Genomic DNA, 16248 nt, shown 5'->3' on the forward strand with positions numbered 1-16248 from the left:
AAAGTTTTGCATAGTTAATGAGAGCAGCTCCTGATGGACCGCTCTCTTCTGGAACACAAAGCAAAGAGAATACATGCAGCGATGAGGAGCCAGCTCTCCATCGGCTCCACTACCACCAGCCCAGAGAACAGGCAAATACAAATGGGAAATACAACTAAAACACACTTGGCTGACAGAGCAGCGCAAGGCATGCTGCCCTGCACCAGTTTACCATTAATCATGCTCAAACAGGTTTGGTCAGGAACATTCCCCTTCTTGGGAGGCAAGGGACCTCCATTTAAATTCTCAGGTGGGTCCCACAGACAGACACAGTGCTGCCTGAAGGCAGCTCAGAGCTGTGCATTCTTCCATTCCTTGTCTTGGCCATTCCCTGGTAACTTCACAAAAGCTTTACCCCAGAAAATAACCACACGCGCATCTTGCGACGTGTGTTTTCAGAAGGGTGACACTGCATGATATAGTGCTTGCTTCAAAAATGGAAAAGTAGGTTTAACTCGGATCTGTCTAAAACAGCATGGGAAATAAGGGTCTATTTATTTCTTTCCAAACCCAAATAACTAGATAAAATTTATTCTTGGTAACAAGACACCTTATAGACAGTCACTACTTGTCACTAGTGGCAGAAACAAAATTATTAACTGTATAGTTTGTTCTAGAAGAATGGAGCAAGTTGCAAGGGATATGGTGGACACCAATAGCCATACATAGGCATTAAGTAAGAAGCTCCATCCTGCCAAGCGCTGATCACCTCCTTCCCTGGCCAGGTCCATCCTCCTCACAAATGCGGCTCACAGGAAAGGTTGCTTATTAGGAGCACAGATGAGCTTCAGTGTCAGTCCTGAGTGAGCTGGGTCCTCCAGAACTTCTCCAGTGAACCTACCAACTGAGTCTCTTGTAACAGCTTAAAACCACCTCTTTCATAGATCAGCCACAGAAGAACTTGAAGACACATAGGTAGGGTAGTTGTGCTTTTAAGGACCAAAGCTAAGCCTCCTTTGCAGTGGCAGTTCTTAACATAACAGATTGAGACTGTTCTTCCACCTTTTTCCTTCCTGAAGTAGAATAACCAAAGATTAAACCCTAACAGAGAACGATTATCAAAAAAGCAAGAGCTGGCAGAACAGGGCTAAATGACAAGAGCCACTGTGCTGGATTAGCGACAGTTAATCTAAAACATGGAAAAAACCAAAAAGGTTTAGAGAATTTGATCTTTCAAGTTAAAAAAAAAATCTATATATACACACATGGTTTACAACCAAGCAAATTTCTTCCAAGAATAGAAATCAAATATGGGTCACTTCTGGATTCTTAATCCAAACACAGCAGTATTCCTGTTAGCAGACTTAATCTGGGATTCAGATTTATTCAGACCAAGTGATCAATCTGGACCCAAACAGAAAGCTTCTCCCATGTTGTACACAGCCCTGCAAAAGTTGCATGGCGACAGCTTTAACTTACATTTAGCAAGACTTCAGGCAGTGGATTACATCATTAGAAAGGATGAGGGGGAAGATACAGGATTAATATAAACTATAACTGTCTCTCTTGGTTTCCAGGGTAAGGATTGTTGAGTTTGTGCTGTTTTTTTTTTTTTTAACCAATTCACAAAACATTGAGTAAAAATATAGGCAGGTGCAAAGAAAGTGCAAAATGCCACAAAGTACGAACAGGTAATTTCCTTCAAGGACCTCTGCCTGAACACTCGAGAGACTAGAACAATTTAATAGCTTTCCTTATTTCTGCACAGTGTACCTCCCTCCTACACGGCTTGTGGAAATAAGACACCCAGCAATCCTCTTTTTCCAACACATACTCCTTGTCCTCAGCAATGGGAATTCACCTCTCGCCCCTTCTGCCGAGGCGAGTACCAGCTCCCGTGTCTCCCTCCCAGTCCAACCCAGCCTGGCTCCCACAGCCACACGCTTCCTTAGTCGCAGCTTAAGAACCAGCAAGGACAAAATTCTCAGTCAGAAGCACAAGTGTCAATGAAATAATATACAAGGGGAGCTAAGAGAATTACAAAGTCACCTCTCAAAAGCATAACACGCAGGGAAAGTGGAAAGCCACCATGTGACCTAGCGGTGCTCCTTGTGAACGCTGATGTGCTGGCTGTAAATAAACGTAAGGAAACTACCGACACCCGTGACAGACAAAATTGATTGCTTAGCGCCTTCCACTGCTCCACAGGCTTCAGGAATCTTTTGGAAACTTTCAACAGCATAATGGGATGCATCGAGAGGGACGTTTCCTCCAAGGAAACGCACACACACTGCTAATGAAAGCAAACTAATGGGGGAAAGTGTGTGCATCAATGTGGGAGGGGAATATTTTGCTTTCATTACCCGTGCTGAAAAATCTCATTCTCCTAGCAAGAATAAAACTGCCTGCAACCCAGCCACCCCTTTTGGATAAAACTTTTTTAGCTTCAGTCTGAAAAGACCTCCTGCAGTCCCCTTCACATTGCTACATCAGAGCCCCATTCAGGTCCCTCCCCCACAGGAACAGTACTTCTGGCCAGCAGTCAGTCATTTCTGATCACATTTTGCTGTTCTCTCAAATGTCCATTTAGTTTCCCCTTGTACCAAAAGGGAAAATAAAAAAAGAAAAAAAGAGGAATAGCTTTACTTGCCTGAACATCAAAGTCTGGAAGGAGGCGAGTGATAGCCTGTGAAGAGATTTCAAAGTATTAATGCAAGTAACTTGTGCAGCTACAGAAACCTGTGCTGGGACACGTGTGTTCTAACCCCCTGGTTCTGCAGCCAAGAGCTCTGTCCCGTCCCTTCCTTCAAGGAAAGCTGAACATCAAAATTCACCCGAGACCTTTTACCCACTAATCTTCACAAAGAACATGAAAGCAGTAAAATACTAGATTACAGACCAGCAAAATAAATCACAAAAGCTAGCGCATCTTCAGCTATTTTTAAATCACTGGACAGGTTGGAGCAGTAAAACACCGACCTCTTCTTGATTGCTTATTGTAGCCATAGGACAGCCAACAGCCCCCCTCAGTCCTGACGACGATGGGAAGCCACTGCTCCAGCATGCACCGAGCACTTGCAACTCGGTTAAGCAGTCGTTACTGGGATTTGGTTACACGATGTGGAAGGTGGGAAAGGTTTTATCCCAGCCAAAATCAGGCCTTGTTATGTTTGGGAGGCTGGCTGGACAGAGAGAGGTCTGTTTCAACTCATGACCATCACTGTTACTGAGAAGCTCCCATGCCTGTTGAAGATCTCCACAGAAAAGAAGTTAGGAGAAGTCCTCCTTCCTCACTTCCAGTAGTCTAAAAGGCACCTTACTTCAAAGGAGGAAGTATCTTACAGTCACCTCCTTTTATTAATAGACAAGGAAGAAGTCAAACTCTAATTTCCATCAGAGGGCTGAAAACAGAGGGAAGAACAGCAAAGCAAACACTTTTTATGCTGCAGAGTACGACAGAAAAGCCAAAGCTTGACAAGGGTATCGAGAAAAAAAAAATCAAAGCTTAAGATCCTAGCGAGGGCATCGCTCAGTCCCAGAAGCCCAGGTAGACTAATGACAGAAAATGTCTTATTATTGGGCAATATCATCTCAAGACTGTGGACCTCAGAGCACCACAGCCCAACTAGTAATTATGACAGGACTCTAGAGCCGTGATCTTCAGGCAATTAGGCAGTGTCTTGCACACACAAGCAAATAGCTAAAGAGCTGACTGAGCTTGTGGAAGTCATGGTACACAACCTTAGCTTTAGAGAACATGCTGGGGTTTAATTTTACTATACTGTTGGCCTCATGATCTTTTAAACATAGTTAATGTCGTACACTGTTGCTCCAGCGGGGTCCAAAGTGGAAAGGAATTAAGTTTACGTGGCACCCATACAGGCAGCATACGAAGCAAGGCTCATCACTGTTAAGGAACAAAGACTCAGCTGTAGGAGAAACCTAAGCACAACAAGCCAGGATGCGACTTCAGAGTGTATCACCAGCTCCACTATTAACCCTAGTGTGTGCTGTGTGTCCTTCAGGGCAATCTTTCCACTTTCTCAAAACACACTAAGCGACTTCCTTCATCTATATTAAGAATGGCCACAGAGGAAATCAAACTCTGCTGGTTTCTCCATGTAGACAACAGTTAAAGTAACATTGTGAATAGATGCACATAGGGTTCACGGCCAAGATTCCAACTTTTGAGCTACATGCTACAGAAACTCAGGAAGTTAATCAGCGTTTTAAGATATTTCTGAACTTTGAAGCAAAAGCATTTCAGTACCCGTAGGACTTCTGCTGAGAATCCCCCTTGCTTTGCTACTACCAAACAATATTGGCATTAAAAAGGGATCTTAGTTTCTGAAAAGTCTGAGTGCTGCATTCACTGGTACCCAAACAAGCTCTGCTTTCATGCAATGTCCTTGGCAAAGGAGCTGTGTTTAAAGTTCCTCCAGCCATTTCACTGCAGTCGCAAGTGGAAATCATTTTCTGAAGTGTTTACACAAAAGAGGTAGGGAATAAAAAAGAAAGTAGCAGAGACAGTCATGAATAGTTCTAGTGTAGAAAACCAGGGAAAAAACCCAACATGCTTATACATGTCATTGTCAAGAATTACAATCGTTAGGAACAAAAGAAAAAATCTTGTTTTGATTCAAGAAATAAACAGAGAGGTTCCTTCATGCATTACATTTGCCACAAACATATCAAAGTGCAGAGCGCTGCTACCACCAGTCAGACAGCCACTAACCTAGATGCTGTGGGCAGTTTCGAAGAAAATGATGCAAAAACAAATGGAAAGAAGTACAACAAGGTGAAGCAAGAAAAAGGCTAGGGTGTTTCTACACTGCAGCCCCAGAGGAAAGGCTGCAGCTTGTGCACACCCAACGGCTGCAGACCTGGTAGCAGTTTAGCTGTAACTCATAGCTCAGTGCAGGCAGAGAGGACTAGATGGGGCACAGTTGTATCTCTGGACTCAGATGTGCCCAAAGGAAAAGCAAAGGCTCTCTCTGTGCCTCCCTGAAAGGTAGCTAAGAGAGCAACGTTGGTATCTTTACGTTGAGAAGTCTATAGGCATAGATGGATATATGTGATACAGCACAACTGGCATCATTCCAAATGGCTAAAGACATAAAGACACCCAGAACTGTCATGATTTAGAAAACAAAAAGTGTCACCACCAGAGTAGGACTAGAGAAGAGTAAAACCAAAGATCAAAAAATAGCAAATAATTAAGGCTGGTTTGCATTATTAAAAAAAAACCCAACACTCTTATTCCATCTCCAGTTTCCCTTACTTGTTTCTTCCATTACAATAGGTTAGAACTAATCCAAGAACACATGTGCAGTTCCAACAGCAGCCCTGAAATAAAACACATAAGCTCTAGAAAACTTTAAAATAATTACCTCCTCCTTCTCCACCAGAGGTTTCACCTCCGCAAGGTGAGCATCCTGGAACTCTGTTGACATGGTCAGTAGCTGATATCTGCAAAGATGAGAAAAGATTTGTTCTCAGCGTGCATCAAAGATTAAATATGGGAACAAAGACGCTCCGCCCAGTCCCCCCACCCAGCATCTCAGGTTATAGTTTAAAAGACCTCTGCAAGAAGGTTATGGATCTCTTGTAAAATGCCTCCCTGGTTTATTTGTATACACAGTCCTGCACAATACAAGATTAAAGAAATATTAAGGCTGCAAGATCAAACAGAAGTTTGACAGCTTCAAAACAGGGAATGCTGAAGGAAACAGGGCAGGGACCAGTACAGAGAGTGTCATGGAAACTGGCATTTCGCAGGTGAAAGGAGGCATAGCCGAATCTGCACAACCGCCTTCTGAGATTAGCTTGAATACTTGACTGATTTTTTGTGTGGGTGTTTTTTGGGTTTTTTTATTTATTTATTGTAATGCAGGCTCCCTCTCCATCTCCAGATCTTTACTCTACGCAAACGGACCTGGACACTCACTAGCATCACTTTACTCTCAGATCGATGCGCTCCATTCTCTGGGACAGACACACCTTCCTTGATCTGAACAAACAAACAGTACCGAGTCAAACAGATACCCCTGTAAGTGGACACCTCATTAGGTGCATGCGATAATGCTATTTTCAAAACTGTCAAAGGAAGGAATAAGATTGCCGTGTCCTACTCTAGGGAAGGACCGGCATCACGATACCATGGGAAGCTTAACCAGGAACACAGCCATGGCCAAAGCCCAGAAGAGGCGACCGCCGAGGCCGGTGGCGCAGCAGGCTGTGCTGCGGGTGCAGTGTGCCTTCTGCATTTGGACCAACAGGCATCTCTGTTCAGCGACAGCATCAGCCCAAACTGGGAGTTAAAAAGAAGAACGGCCTCTTTTCATTCTCTTACCAAAGATAAGGTGCTGGAAACAGAGGGCTGTTCCCTGTGAAGTTTTAGTGAATGACCAGAAACAATTCCCAAAGATACTGAAACTGTTTTAACAGCAAGAGGACAAATTCAAAAGTCAAAGTACGTTTGCTACACTTCCTCTGGCCTGCTGGAGAAATACCTATCATGTCCGTTCTGGGCATCTTCAGACAAAATTGGAAATGTATTAACTACGCAACTATAAAACAAATCAATTAGTTACTTTTTAAGAAAAGTTTTGAATAGTCTCAAGTGAGCTCACAAAGCCAGCCAAAAGGCTGAAACACGTTTAGGAATTATTGACTAAGTATAACCGCAAATATTTTAATTATTAACAGTTTTTCTGAAGATACGCATAAAACTACAGAACAAAATCTAAACCAATTCTTTAAACAATGATTTCCTGCCCCCTGACTTAAATCTGATTTAAGCCAATCAACCCTGTCTACATAAATGACCTGGGGCTCAAGAAGGGCTGTGAAGCCCACAGGAGTATCCAGGAGCTGACAGTGGCAACAGCATCATTTTTACTCTGCCCCATGGGTTAAGTCAGTGCACTTCTCCCTGGGCAAAGATGCTCTAATGAGATGCTAAAGATGCTCTAGTGAGAAAGTGCAAGATGGTTAGATGCTGGAGGAAGCTATGCAGCAGCACGCGCAGATTAACACAGTTAATCTGCTGAAAAAACGTTGCTGTTCATGCACACGCAAACACCTTCAGATTTTTAGGAACCCTTTTTGTAATTATGCAATTGGGTGGATTTTTGGTAAAGAATTAGACTGGGGATTTTAAGCTTAGAGAAATGCTTCATGAGTATTTAACCTCACCACTTGAGGCATGGGCACAGCAACAAAACTGGCCGCACTGCCAGTAATTTGTTATCCAAATTAAAGGGCATCAGACGTACTTAAATAGTCACATAAGTCAAGACAGAGTTAACTGCCCAGCAGCCACTCTAATCCACTGTTTTTTCCTCCACGTTTTCCAGTAAGTTTTGCTTGTTACAGATTTTAACCATAAAGAACAAGCAAAAAACTACTTTGCCAAAATTGCAAACAACTGCAAGTGACATTTTCAAGTGTTACATATTTTCGCAGTTACAGCCATCTATGTAATCGGACAGTCTACACAGTGAGCAATTGTGCATGGCAGAGAGGGCAAATAAATGCTGCTACAGTATTTGGAGATTAAAAATATTTATATGCAGTTGTACCTAACTCAACTTGCCTTTTTTTTTTTGCAATTCAGCAAGTTCTGTCAAGACAGAAGTAACACTTTGATGTTGCATGTAATTCTGCAATAAGGAGTAGAAGTGCAAGAGATTTTTCCATGTTTAGCCTATAGGGGAGAAAAGTTAGAAGCCAGGTCCCCTACAGTTTTCCAGTAAGAAACAACTCAGGGAACAAAGTCACAGCTAGTGTTTGTGGAAGAAAGTTGTTTACATGGGACAGTTTCAGATTTTTAGGGACTCTGAGCACTGACTACAAATGACCAAAAAAAAAAACCTGTGCCAAAAAGAACAAGATGGGCGCCTTTTATAGCCTTAAAATACAATCCTGTTTTCATAATAGTTCAAAGTTGTTGCTCTACGTTTCCGAAAGAGCCAGCACTAGGAAGTGCTGACCAGCAGATTACACGACTGGCGTAAAGTCTGCTGAACAAAAGCCCAACGTGTACCAAGTTCTCGCTTTTGGAAAGATACCAGATCTTGGAGCCACAAAATGTTTTCAGATCAGGCATTTCCAAGCTCTGCGTTTTCCTTCTCTGCATCAGGAATACCTGAAACATTCCTCCCAAGAAACAACCTTGTCATCAGGCAGCACAACAACATGCTCTTTGTTCACGAGAGCTGGCAAACAAAGCCCTGCTATCGGACAGCGCTGTAAAAAACATCTTATTTTCCAAAGAGAAAAATGCTGGGGAAGTGGTTTTGTACCACCCATGTTCAGCACAAATTTTATAATCTCTAAATAGGTGCTTTGTGCTTCCCCCCGTTATGTGACAGGGTAGCTCAAAGCTACAGTAACTGCGTAACTCTCCTGAATAGATAACCATACAAGCATTCCTTTATACGCATTTCAAAGCGCTTGCCTCACAGAAGTCTTCAAAACACAAAGTTCATTTGTATCGGCAAGCAGTAGTGTAAAGTTGCCAGCTTGGGGAAAAACAATTTTTACTCCACTTGGCCAATTCAGCCTGCTAAGTGGTCCCAAGTTCTCCTCTCTGGGACAAGCCACCTCCAGCCAGTGGACACCCACTACCTTGCACCCAGGTATCTGTTACACTTGCTGCTCAGAGGGTGAAGTTTTAAACCAACTGTACTTCTAACTAAGAAAAAAATACAGCAGTTTTGCAGCTGACAAAGTGCTTTAAAACATTGTCTACCTTTGCCAACTAGCAAGAAAGGCATCAAACCAGCCCCTAGGAAGCAAGGGGGGACAAGGGGTAGAGTGAAGTCATCCATGCAATACTGTGTTCACTGATTTCATTCAAAGAAGCTTTTCTGCACCCATTCCAGCCCAAACCCACTGCTGCAAAACCACTGGAGCAGGTGTCATAACCAAGGCTAGCAGGTCAGGAATCATTCTACTGAGCCTGGTTATTTCGCTCTTAAAGGTTCAGAATACATCACCTGTCCCTCTGCACCATTGCTGGTGGGACAGTCATTGCTGAAGATTTGTTTCAGCAGTAGGGGGTACAGGATGGATGGGCAACCCGGCTTTGCACAACAGGGAACCCAATTAAGCTAAGAAGCCACACATTGGGCCATCCATCCTCAGGCACCAGCAATGTTGCAATTGTAAAGTACCAAATGTTAGGTAGTCCTTATATGTGACCAAATTCATTCCAAGCAGAGAAACAAAACAAGTTCAAAGACTCCTCATTTTAAACTTTATTCTTCTGAAGATATGCATATGGTTGTCCAAGCTTGTGCCACGGGGTGCATCATGAGGTACGATGGTTGAATGTCCACAAAGGGCTGGGGAAACTGCTACCAGCACCACAGGACTTGCCTCTGCCCTCATACTCGTGTTTTTTATTTACATACTATCACTGAAAACAACAGGAAAATACTCCTGCCTAAGTATTTCATAAAGACAGCAATTTCCTCAAAACAGCTTGTTTAAAACACTGGCAGCAGAGATCATTCTTGAGTACTGACACATGGAAGGGTAACCTCACCAGAGCAGCTCGATGGCATTTCCATCTTTGCAGGCTGAGCAAGCAGGAGGGACAGCAATCACTTTACACGTGGTACTAAGTATTCACGAGCATTTAACAGCAAAGAGGGAGAAGGCCATGGGCACTGTGGGTCAGTCACAGCTCCCAAGCGCTGGTGTTGCTGTCTTTGAAGAGAGAGTGACCATACAAGACTGGGCTCCTGGGCCACACGTGGGAGGTGTTTCCAAGCCAGCCACATCACTCTGCACTTTATCCCATGAAAGCCACAAGTGTCTTCAGAGCTCAGGCACCAAAGCAGGTAGAAAGGACAGGGGTGGCAATTTGAGGGTTTGTGTATCTACAGCAGCTGAAAGCACAGTTATAAAGAAGCAAGGATGAGGCAAGGATGGAGCAAGCAAAGATGTCTCCAGAGCTCTGCAGAAGCTGATTAGCAAAGATCCCCATCAGTTTCAGGTCAGAAAAATAACCAAGCGGACCAGACCTCGGACAATGAAGCAAGGAAAGTTACTGTGACACTCAAACAGTATGAGTCTTACATATGGTCAATTAGACCTCTTCCAGTCATTTAACAGTAAATGCAGTAAACTAGTCTGGCTGGCCCCGAGACAAAAAACTGTTACTGTAAGCTGGACTGCAGCTTGAAAAAACTTGTCTCTGTTTAGTGGAGACAAGTGAGTGGTGCGTGTGTGGTTACAGTCCACAATGCACACTCATTAGGTGCACTTCACATTTTATCATAAACTTGACAAATGTAATCTTCCTGTTTGTGATTAATTTGAAAATTATGCATTTTGCAAGTATCCAAAACAGCTCATGCATAAGCATCTGCCCACACTTATGCCCGATTTAAGCTACTCTTTGTTACAGGCGCTGGTATCACGAGGTCCTTTGTGTACAGAGTTACTGATCTTCTCTGACATAGATGCACACAATAAATCACAAAAGAGGTTTTACAGCAGTTCCTCCCCTTTAGAAAAAGCAGGTGACTTGTGAGAGTTAAGTAGCCTCCAACTAAACAGTCTGAGCAACAAGCGTCACAAGTTGAAGATGCTCAACTACCTGGGACTCTGGGTTTCCTTAGCCTCTGATTATACATGATTATCTCTGCAACTGAAGTTAATAACCTGAAACAAAGGAAGCCTGGCAGCATATTCCTTAAATAAACTCAAGTTTCAAATCAGAAAAGGTCAGGAAACAAGGAATTAAATTTCGTATCAGGGAACTGAAACAACTACCCTGCCTGGTGGCCTCTGGTTCACAGATGTCCTGCAAATCATCATCACCCAGTCCTCTTTGGGCACAGCACTGCCAATATTCAGTTTAATTATTTTTTTGCTTCTTTTTAACCAATTTGCTTTTATTTCCTTTCAGCCCCATTTGTGAGCTATTCCACCAGCATGCTTTAGTGAAGGCTCCAGTTGAGAATAAGAGCTAGTATCTGGAAAAACACACACAAACCTGGGATTTTTAGGAGCATAATATAGCATACCAGTGATTCGGAGAGCCAAAAATACAAAAATGGCTAAAACTTTAAGCCCTTTTAAGTTTAGACTTATGCTACGTGCTAATCAATCCGATTAGGAAACTGAAACGTTTTAGCTGAGAACTTGAGCCCTGTGCCAAGGAATGGCCGGTGAAGCTGACGGAGGTGGCTGCAAGGACAGAGCCAGCAGCTGATACGAGTAGATGCTGGGCACACCTGTGCAGTCAGAAAGGCAAGATCACCAGGCTCACCTCCAGTCCTTTTCTTCTGGCTGTGTTTCGCTTGTGAGCAGAGCTGGTGCCTGTAGGGGTACAGAGCTGTTCAGCTGCAATCACCCTGAGGCTGGCCATAGCCTGGAAACTGCCAGCTCCTCAGACCAGGAACTGGTCACTCTTCACAGGTGTGCTACGCTCAGGCAGCCATACATTGACAGCAGCATCAAAACAAAGTGAGCTGGAACCAGCCCTTCTGTCTACTCCACAGATGTTGCGCAAGAAAACTGTTGCAATGCAGCTTGCACAATCCTCTCGCTGTGGGATGCGGAGAAGAATGTTCCTTGGAAAGCTCAGGGTCCTCCCATGTTTCACAGGAGTAGGAGCTGGATGTGGCAAGGGTTGGTGTGCTAGCCAAAGGACATGGCTGCTGCCCCCATCCTGGGCACCCCCTGTTGTGTCACACACACACACACCCCTCCAGTACAATGAGCAGCTACTTTATTCCTGGCAGGCTGGGAAATGGAGAGCTTGCAATGTCTTAGGGCTTTTTTCCTGTTGTAGCAATCCCTAATACCACTTACGCTGTAATATCACAACTCCGTCAGAGACAGATTACAAACCCTAATGAAAGTTCTCCAAAATTTCTTTAGCATCTGGCACCTGAAACTAATGCTGGTCATAACCACTTTTCACAGAGGTATCTCCAATATTGCAAAGTTTCTTTAGGGAGAGATTTAAAAATATTAGTGCCTCCCAGGGTGCTCCAGATACAAAAAGTGCTGTCACCCCGTTCCCACTCCTCACACAGCCACCACTCACCGCTCACATGGCTGCAAACAGTCCTCGAGGAACGTGACAGTGCAGGGTGGAGGGAGGGGAATTCAGGGCTTCTGTAAGAAATCCTACATCTGAGTGGCAGCCTAAGTTTGTTTGGAAACACGTTATACCCATTGGTACGGGTGCCAATATTGTCCTTTAGCTCTAAAGGACTCCAGGCTGTGGGTGGCAGCACTGCAGGGTGGGAAGAGCAAGAGCCATCAGCCGCCTTCCCAGGCTTTGTTTTCTTACCCCTCCAAGCCAGCCTGTCTCCTTCCACTGCCCCAGCACCCTCCTAGCATCCTCCCAACACCCTTCTCAGCATTCACCCCACTCCTCCGCCAACTGACTGCAAACAAATCTTAAGCAAAGACGTCGGGGTGATGCACTGGTACAGAACCCGACACCTGCCTCGCACCTGGGTGCTAGGCTGGGCGTGCGCTGGTTAAATAACAAATACTGCAAAGATGCATTAGGCATTTCATAACATGGAAGTGACTGCTTCTGCCACAAAGATTGCAGTCTGAACAGACAAGAAACAAGCTATTGTTCCTGCAGCTCACCAGTGTCAGGCCATGCTCCCCACCCCCTCCTATACTCAATCTCCCATGCTTTAAGAGTTCATAGCTTCTGCCCAGCTGCAACTGCTTCAAAAAGTGGGTGGTTCTGTGCAAGTTAGAGGCAAAACCATACTGAGATTATTCCAGAAGGGACAGGCTCATAGTATACTCAGATGAGGAATATTATTTGGCTCTCTAGGTTGCACGCTTGCAAGTATACAGCAGTTTCTTTTCAGATGTTTTGCATTTTCATGTTGATGTTGCAAAGCATACTGAAGTTACAAAACATCACAGTTAAGGTTGAGGATTTATCTTAATTTGCATTTATTCATTAGATCATACTCTATGGGTTACAGCTTCCAAGTAAATATATGACTTGCTCTACCACCTATTAAAACCACTTGCTCATTGCTATTACAAGTTCTGTTTATAACCCCTGACAAAATGTCTGGGCTGAAGTTTTCCATAGTAAGTGTCTGAGGATTTTTGTTTGGTTGAGGATCAAAGTATATTTTATGGATATTATTTTGTTCCTGTGAGTTTCCAATCCCCTTTTCTAGGATGACCTTTACATTCTAGACCTTAATGGTGGGCTCAAACTTTGTGCAAATGGCCACTGTGTTAGGGACACATTTTTCTTCTTCCCAAGAAAGTCCCATTATAAAATTACCCAAATTTAACAAGCATTCGTACATGCTGGACTACTAGATTTGGGTAACAGTCTTCCATTGCTCGCAAGCCTCGGCACCTGCAGATACAAAATTGTCTTCCTGAGAGCTGAGCACATTCCTGCCTGTATTGCTGCAGATGGGACTGGGGGAGGGAGCACCTAAGTTAGCACCATCCACTGCCAGAATCCTCCTTGCTTCTCAAAATAAAGACTTTCAAAGTCCTTCAAAGTCGGCAAAAAGCAATTCTTCATGCTCTGCTGACAGTTTTCAAAACCTTACCCATCCATGCTCCAGGTTAGCACCTACTACATCAGGCAGAGAACTTACAGTTGTATCACTTAGGTTGGAGCTATGCATGGCCAAGCTTTCATATAAGATTGCAACTTTATACACAACTTTATTAAATCCTGTATGTTTCACAAGGGGTGGGGGGGAGTGTCCCATGCTCTTAAGTTGAATCATCTAGGGAAAAGAATAGTATTTTGAATTCACCATAATATAAAGGGTCATCATAAAACTCTGCAGTGCTTCTGCTTCATAGACTTCATACTTCTACTTCACAGTCACATAACCCAGTATGTTGCAGTTTTGTCCAATGACACAAATGTATTTTATAACTTAGCATGGATATGACATATATAATACACACAGACCATGTTTAGAGCACTCTAGAACTACAGCAGTAGGAAAACGACATCAGCAGCTTTACAAGGTGCACAGCAGCTTCCTGAAGGAAGCAACCCGAAAACGCACAGCGAGAGCAATCCTTCCTTCCTCTGACAGCGCACTTCCCATCTGGACGCTGCTTACTGTGTTCACAGATAAAGGTTCCTTTCAAAGCTGCATTCTGCTGTGCCAGTTACTTTTCTATTTTACCTTATGCCTACCAATAAACTCACACACATATAAAAAATATATTACCACTCTTTTGCTTTGAACACCAGTGCTTCCACCTACAGAGCCCTCAGAAGGGGCGTTACAGCTGAAGATCTTTATCACTCATCTTTTCTTCCCCAAAAATCTGAATTTCTTAAGTTGCAAGAGTAGTGAAATGGCAAGGACAGGAAAAAAAAATAACACACAGAAAACCCAAGGGATGGTTGAAAGCATATGGAAAGATTTGTTTTACAGTCAGGTTTTCATGCTGCACTGGGTTCTAAGGTTTGCTCTTTCCATTAATTTTTATATCATCCTTACAGTACTAGCAGAATGGCCTTACACATCCATGGTAGAAAATAAGCTAAAAGAGCCATAGTTTTGAAGCTATGCTTAGTTCAGACAGGAAGCAGCCAGTTAAAGGCTTGGAAAAGTAGTGAATATCCAGTTTTAAAAACAGCACTTGAAGAGGAAGATCTGCACTGACCAACTTCCAGCTACCAAGAGAAAAAAAAAACCCGACAGATGAAAAAGATATATTAAAATTCTGACAATTAACTGAAAGGAAGTAGCACAAAACCCCAAAGAAACATAGGAAACGTGATCAGCCACACAAAATAAGAGCAGTAGAACTGACATACATCCTGCTTTGTACAAACAGATACAGCTGTGGAAAATTTCATCAGCATCGGTAGTCCAGCTGTGCATCAGCAAGCACACTGCAGAGCACCTCTGCATGAGGAACACCCCATTCGACAACAAACCACTGGGCATTATCCAAAGACAACACTGTCATGTCAGCTGGGAAACAAACCAGGCGTGATCCTGCAGCAGCCCTTAGCTAAAAGTAAAACTAAACTCATCTCCCTCATCATCCAACACAGCAGCTTGCACAATCGAGTATGAAACTTGGGTAATTGCAGGCTTTACTTTTTCTTCTTTACTCCACACTTGCTGTGCTGAATTCAATGTTGACTAATGGTACTGATTCTCATGGATGCTCAGTACTGAGGTTAATTATGTCATAATAACATTTTAACAACACATGATCACATATTCAGGAGATGCTCTGAATGGTTCTTTACTGCTGCTTCAACTCCAGAGCCAAAGGGAATTAACAACCTGCTGACTGGCCCTGCTGAAGTCACCCAGGGCTCTGAATATGATGGATAGGAAAAAAAAGCCACCACCATTGGAGAGAAACATCAAGTTCAATAGCCATTATATTCATAGCCATTGATTTCCAAGAGGCCTAACCCAGATTTTAGCCATCCGTAGCAACACACACCACCAAACCTGAAAATGGGGTTGCCTCACTCAGCCTTTTACACAGTTTCAGAATATTACCCATGACTTCCCAGTACCAGCAACTAATTTACTTGCAACTTTTGAGACACAGCTTTTGACAGATGGCAGAGGGGTAACTACTGCTCACTTGACCTACCGGCAGCTGGAGATGCACTCCCCACGCAACGGTCCAGGACAGGTCTTCACCCAGAAGGCTGCAGGGGCAGCACCACCACACAAGAGGTCAGCTTACCAATTTAAACCTAAAAGCTGAAGCTAAAGGGCTATCTACATACAACACCATTTATTTAGTGAAACAGTGACAGGACAAAGTGGGCTCTCCTGTACTTCTGCCCGAGATTTCTAGGTGCTGCCACACAACAGGAACGTTCGATGTGAGCAGTCAGCTGGAAGTCATACTTGAGAGTCTCAAGAACCAGCATTTCATCCCCATGAATAGCCACACAGTTGCGCCTCCTGGTTTTTGGAAGGTTTTCCTTTCAAGCGGTCAGACCAGAGCAACTAGAGAACCCCCACTGCATGCTGCTGGGACTGAACTGATTCAGGCCGCTGGTTTCCCAGGCTTGCACTCCCCCCTGACACCGAACAGGCTTTTGCTGCCCTAAGCTGCCAGCTGTACACATGATGTAAACATTGCTGATCCACCACAGTTAGATTCTATTATTTCTGAGAGTTTCACAGTTTCTACTTGTCTTCATTGTGAAGAGCTTCAAGCCAGTTTCACCCCTTCCGTATCTTTTTTCACTCTTTATCTATTTTGAGACAATAAAACGTCTCATTACATATA

The 16248-nt window shown here is 43.6% G+C and overlaps 1 protein-coding gene across 2 annotated transcripts in view; it reads right to left on the reverse strand.

Annotated features, from left to right (window-relative positions):
- Positions 1 to 16248, reverse strand: part of NDRG1 (N-myc downstream regulated 1) — a 74509-nt gene that overhangs the window by 21038 nt on the left and 37223 nt on the right. For both annotated transcript variants that reach the window (XM_037382300.1, XM_037382301.1), the window contains exons 2-3: positions 5370 to 5448; positions 2630 to 2665 (exon numbers count right to left, since the gene is read on the reverse strand). In XM_037382300.1, the coding sequence (XP_037238197.1) occupies positions 2630 to 2665; positions 5370 to 5448 (115 nt within the window). The remainder of the gene's footprint in view (positions 1 to 2629; positions 2666 to 5369; positions 5449 to 16248) is intronic.

Source organism: Falco rusticolus, chromosome 3 (assembly GCF_015220075.1).
Source record: "Falco rusticolus isolate bFalRus1 chromosome 3, bFalRus1.pri, whole genome shotgun sequence".
NCBI lineage: Eukaryota > Metazoa > Chordata > Aves > Falconiformes > Falconidae > Falco > Falco rusticolus.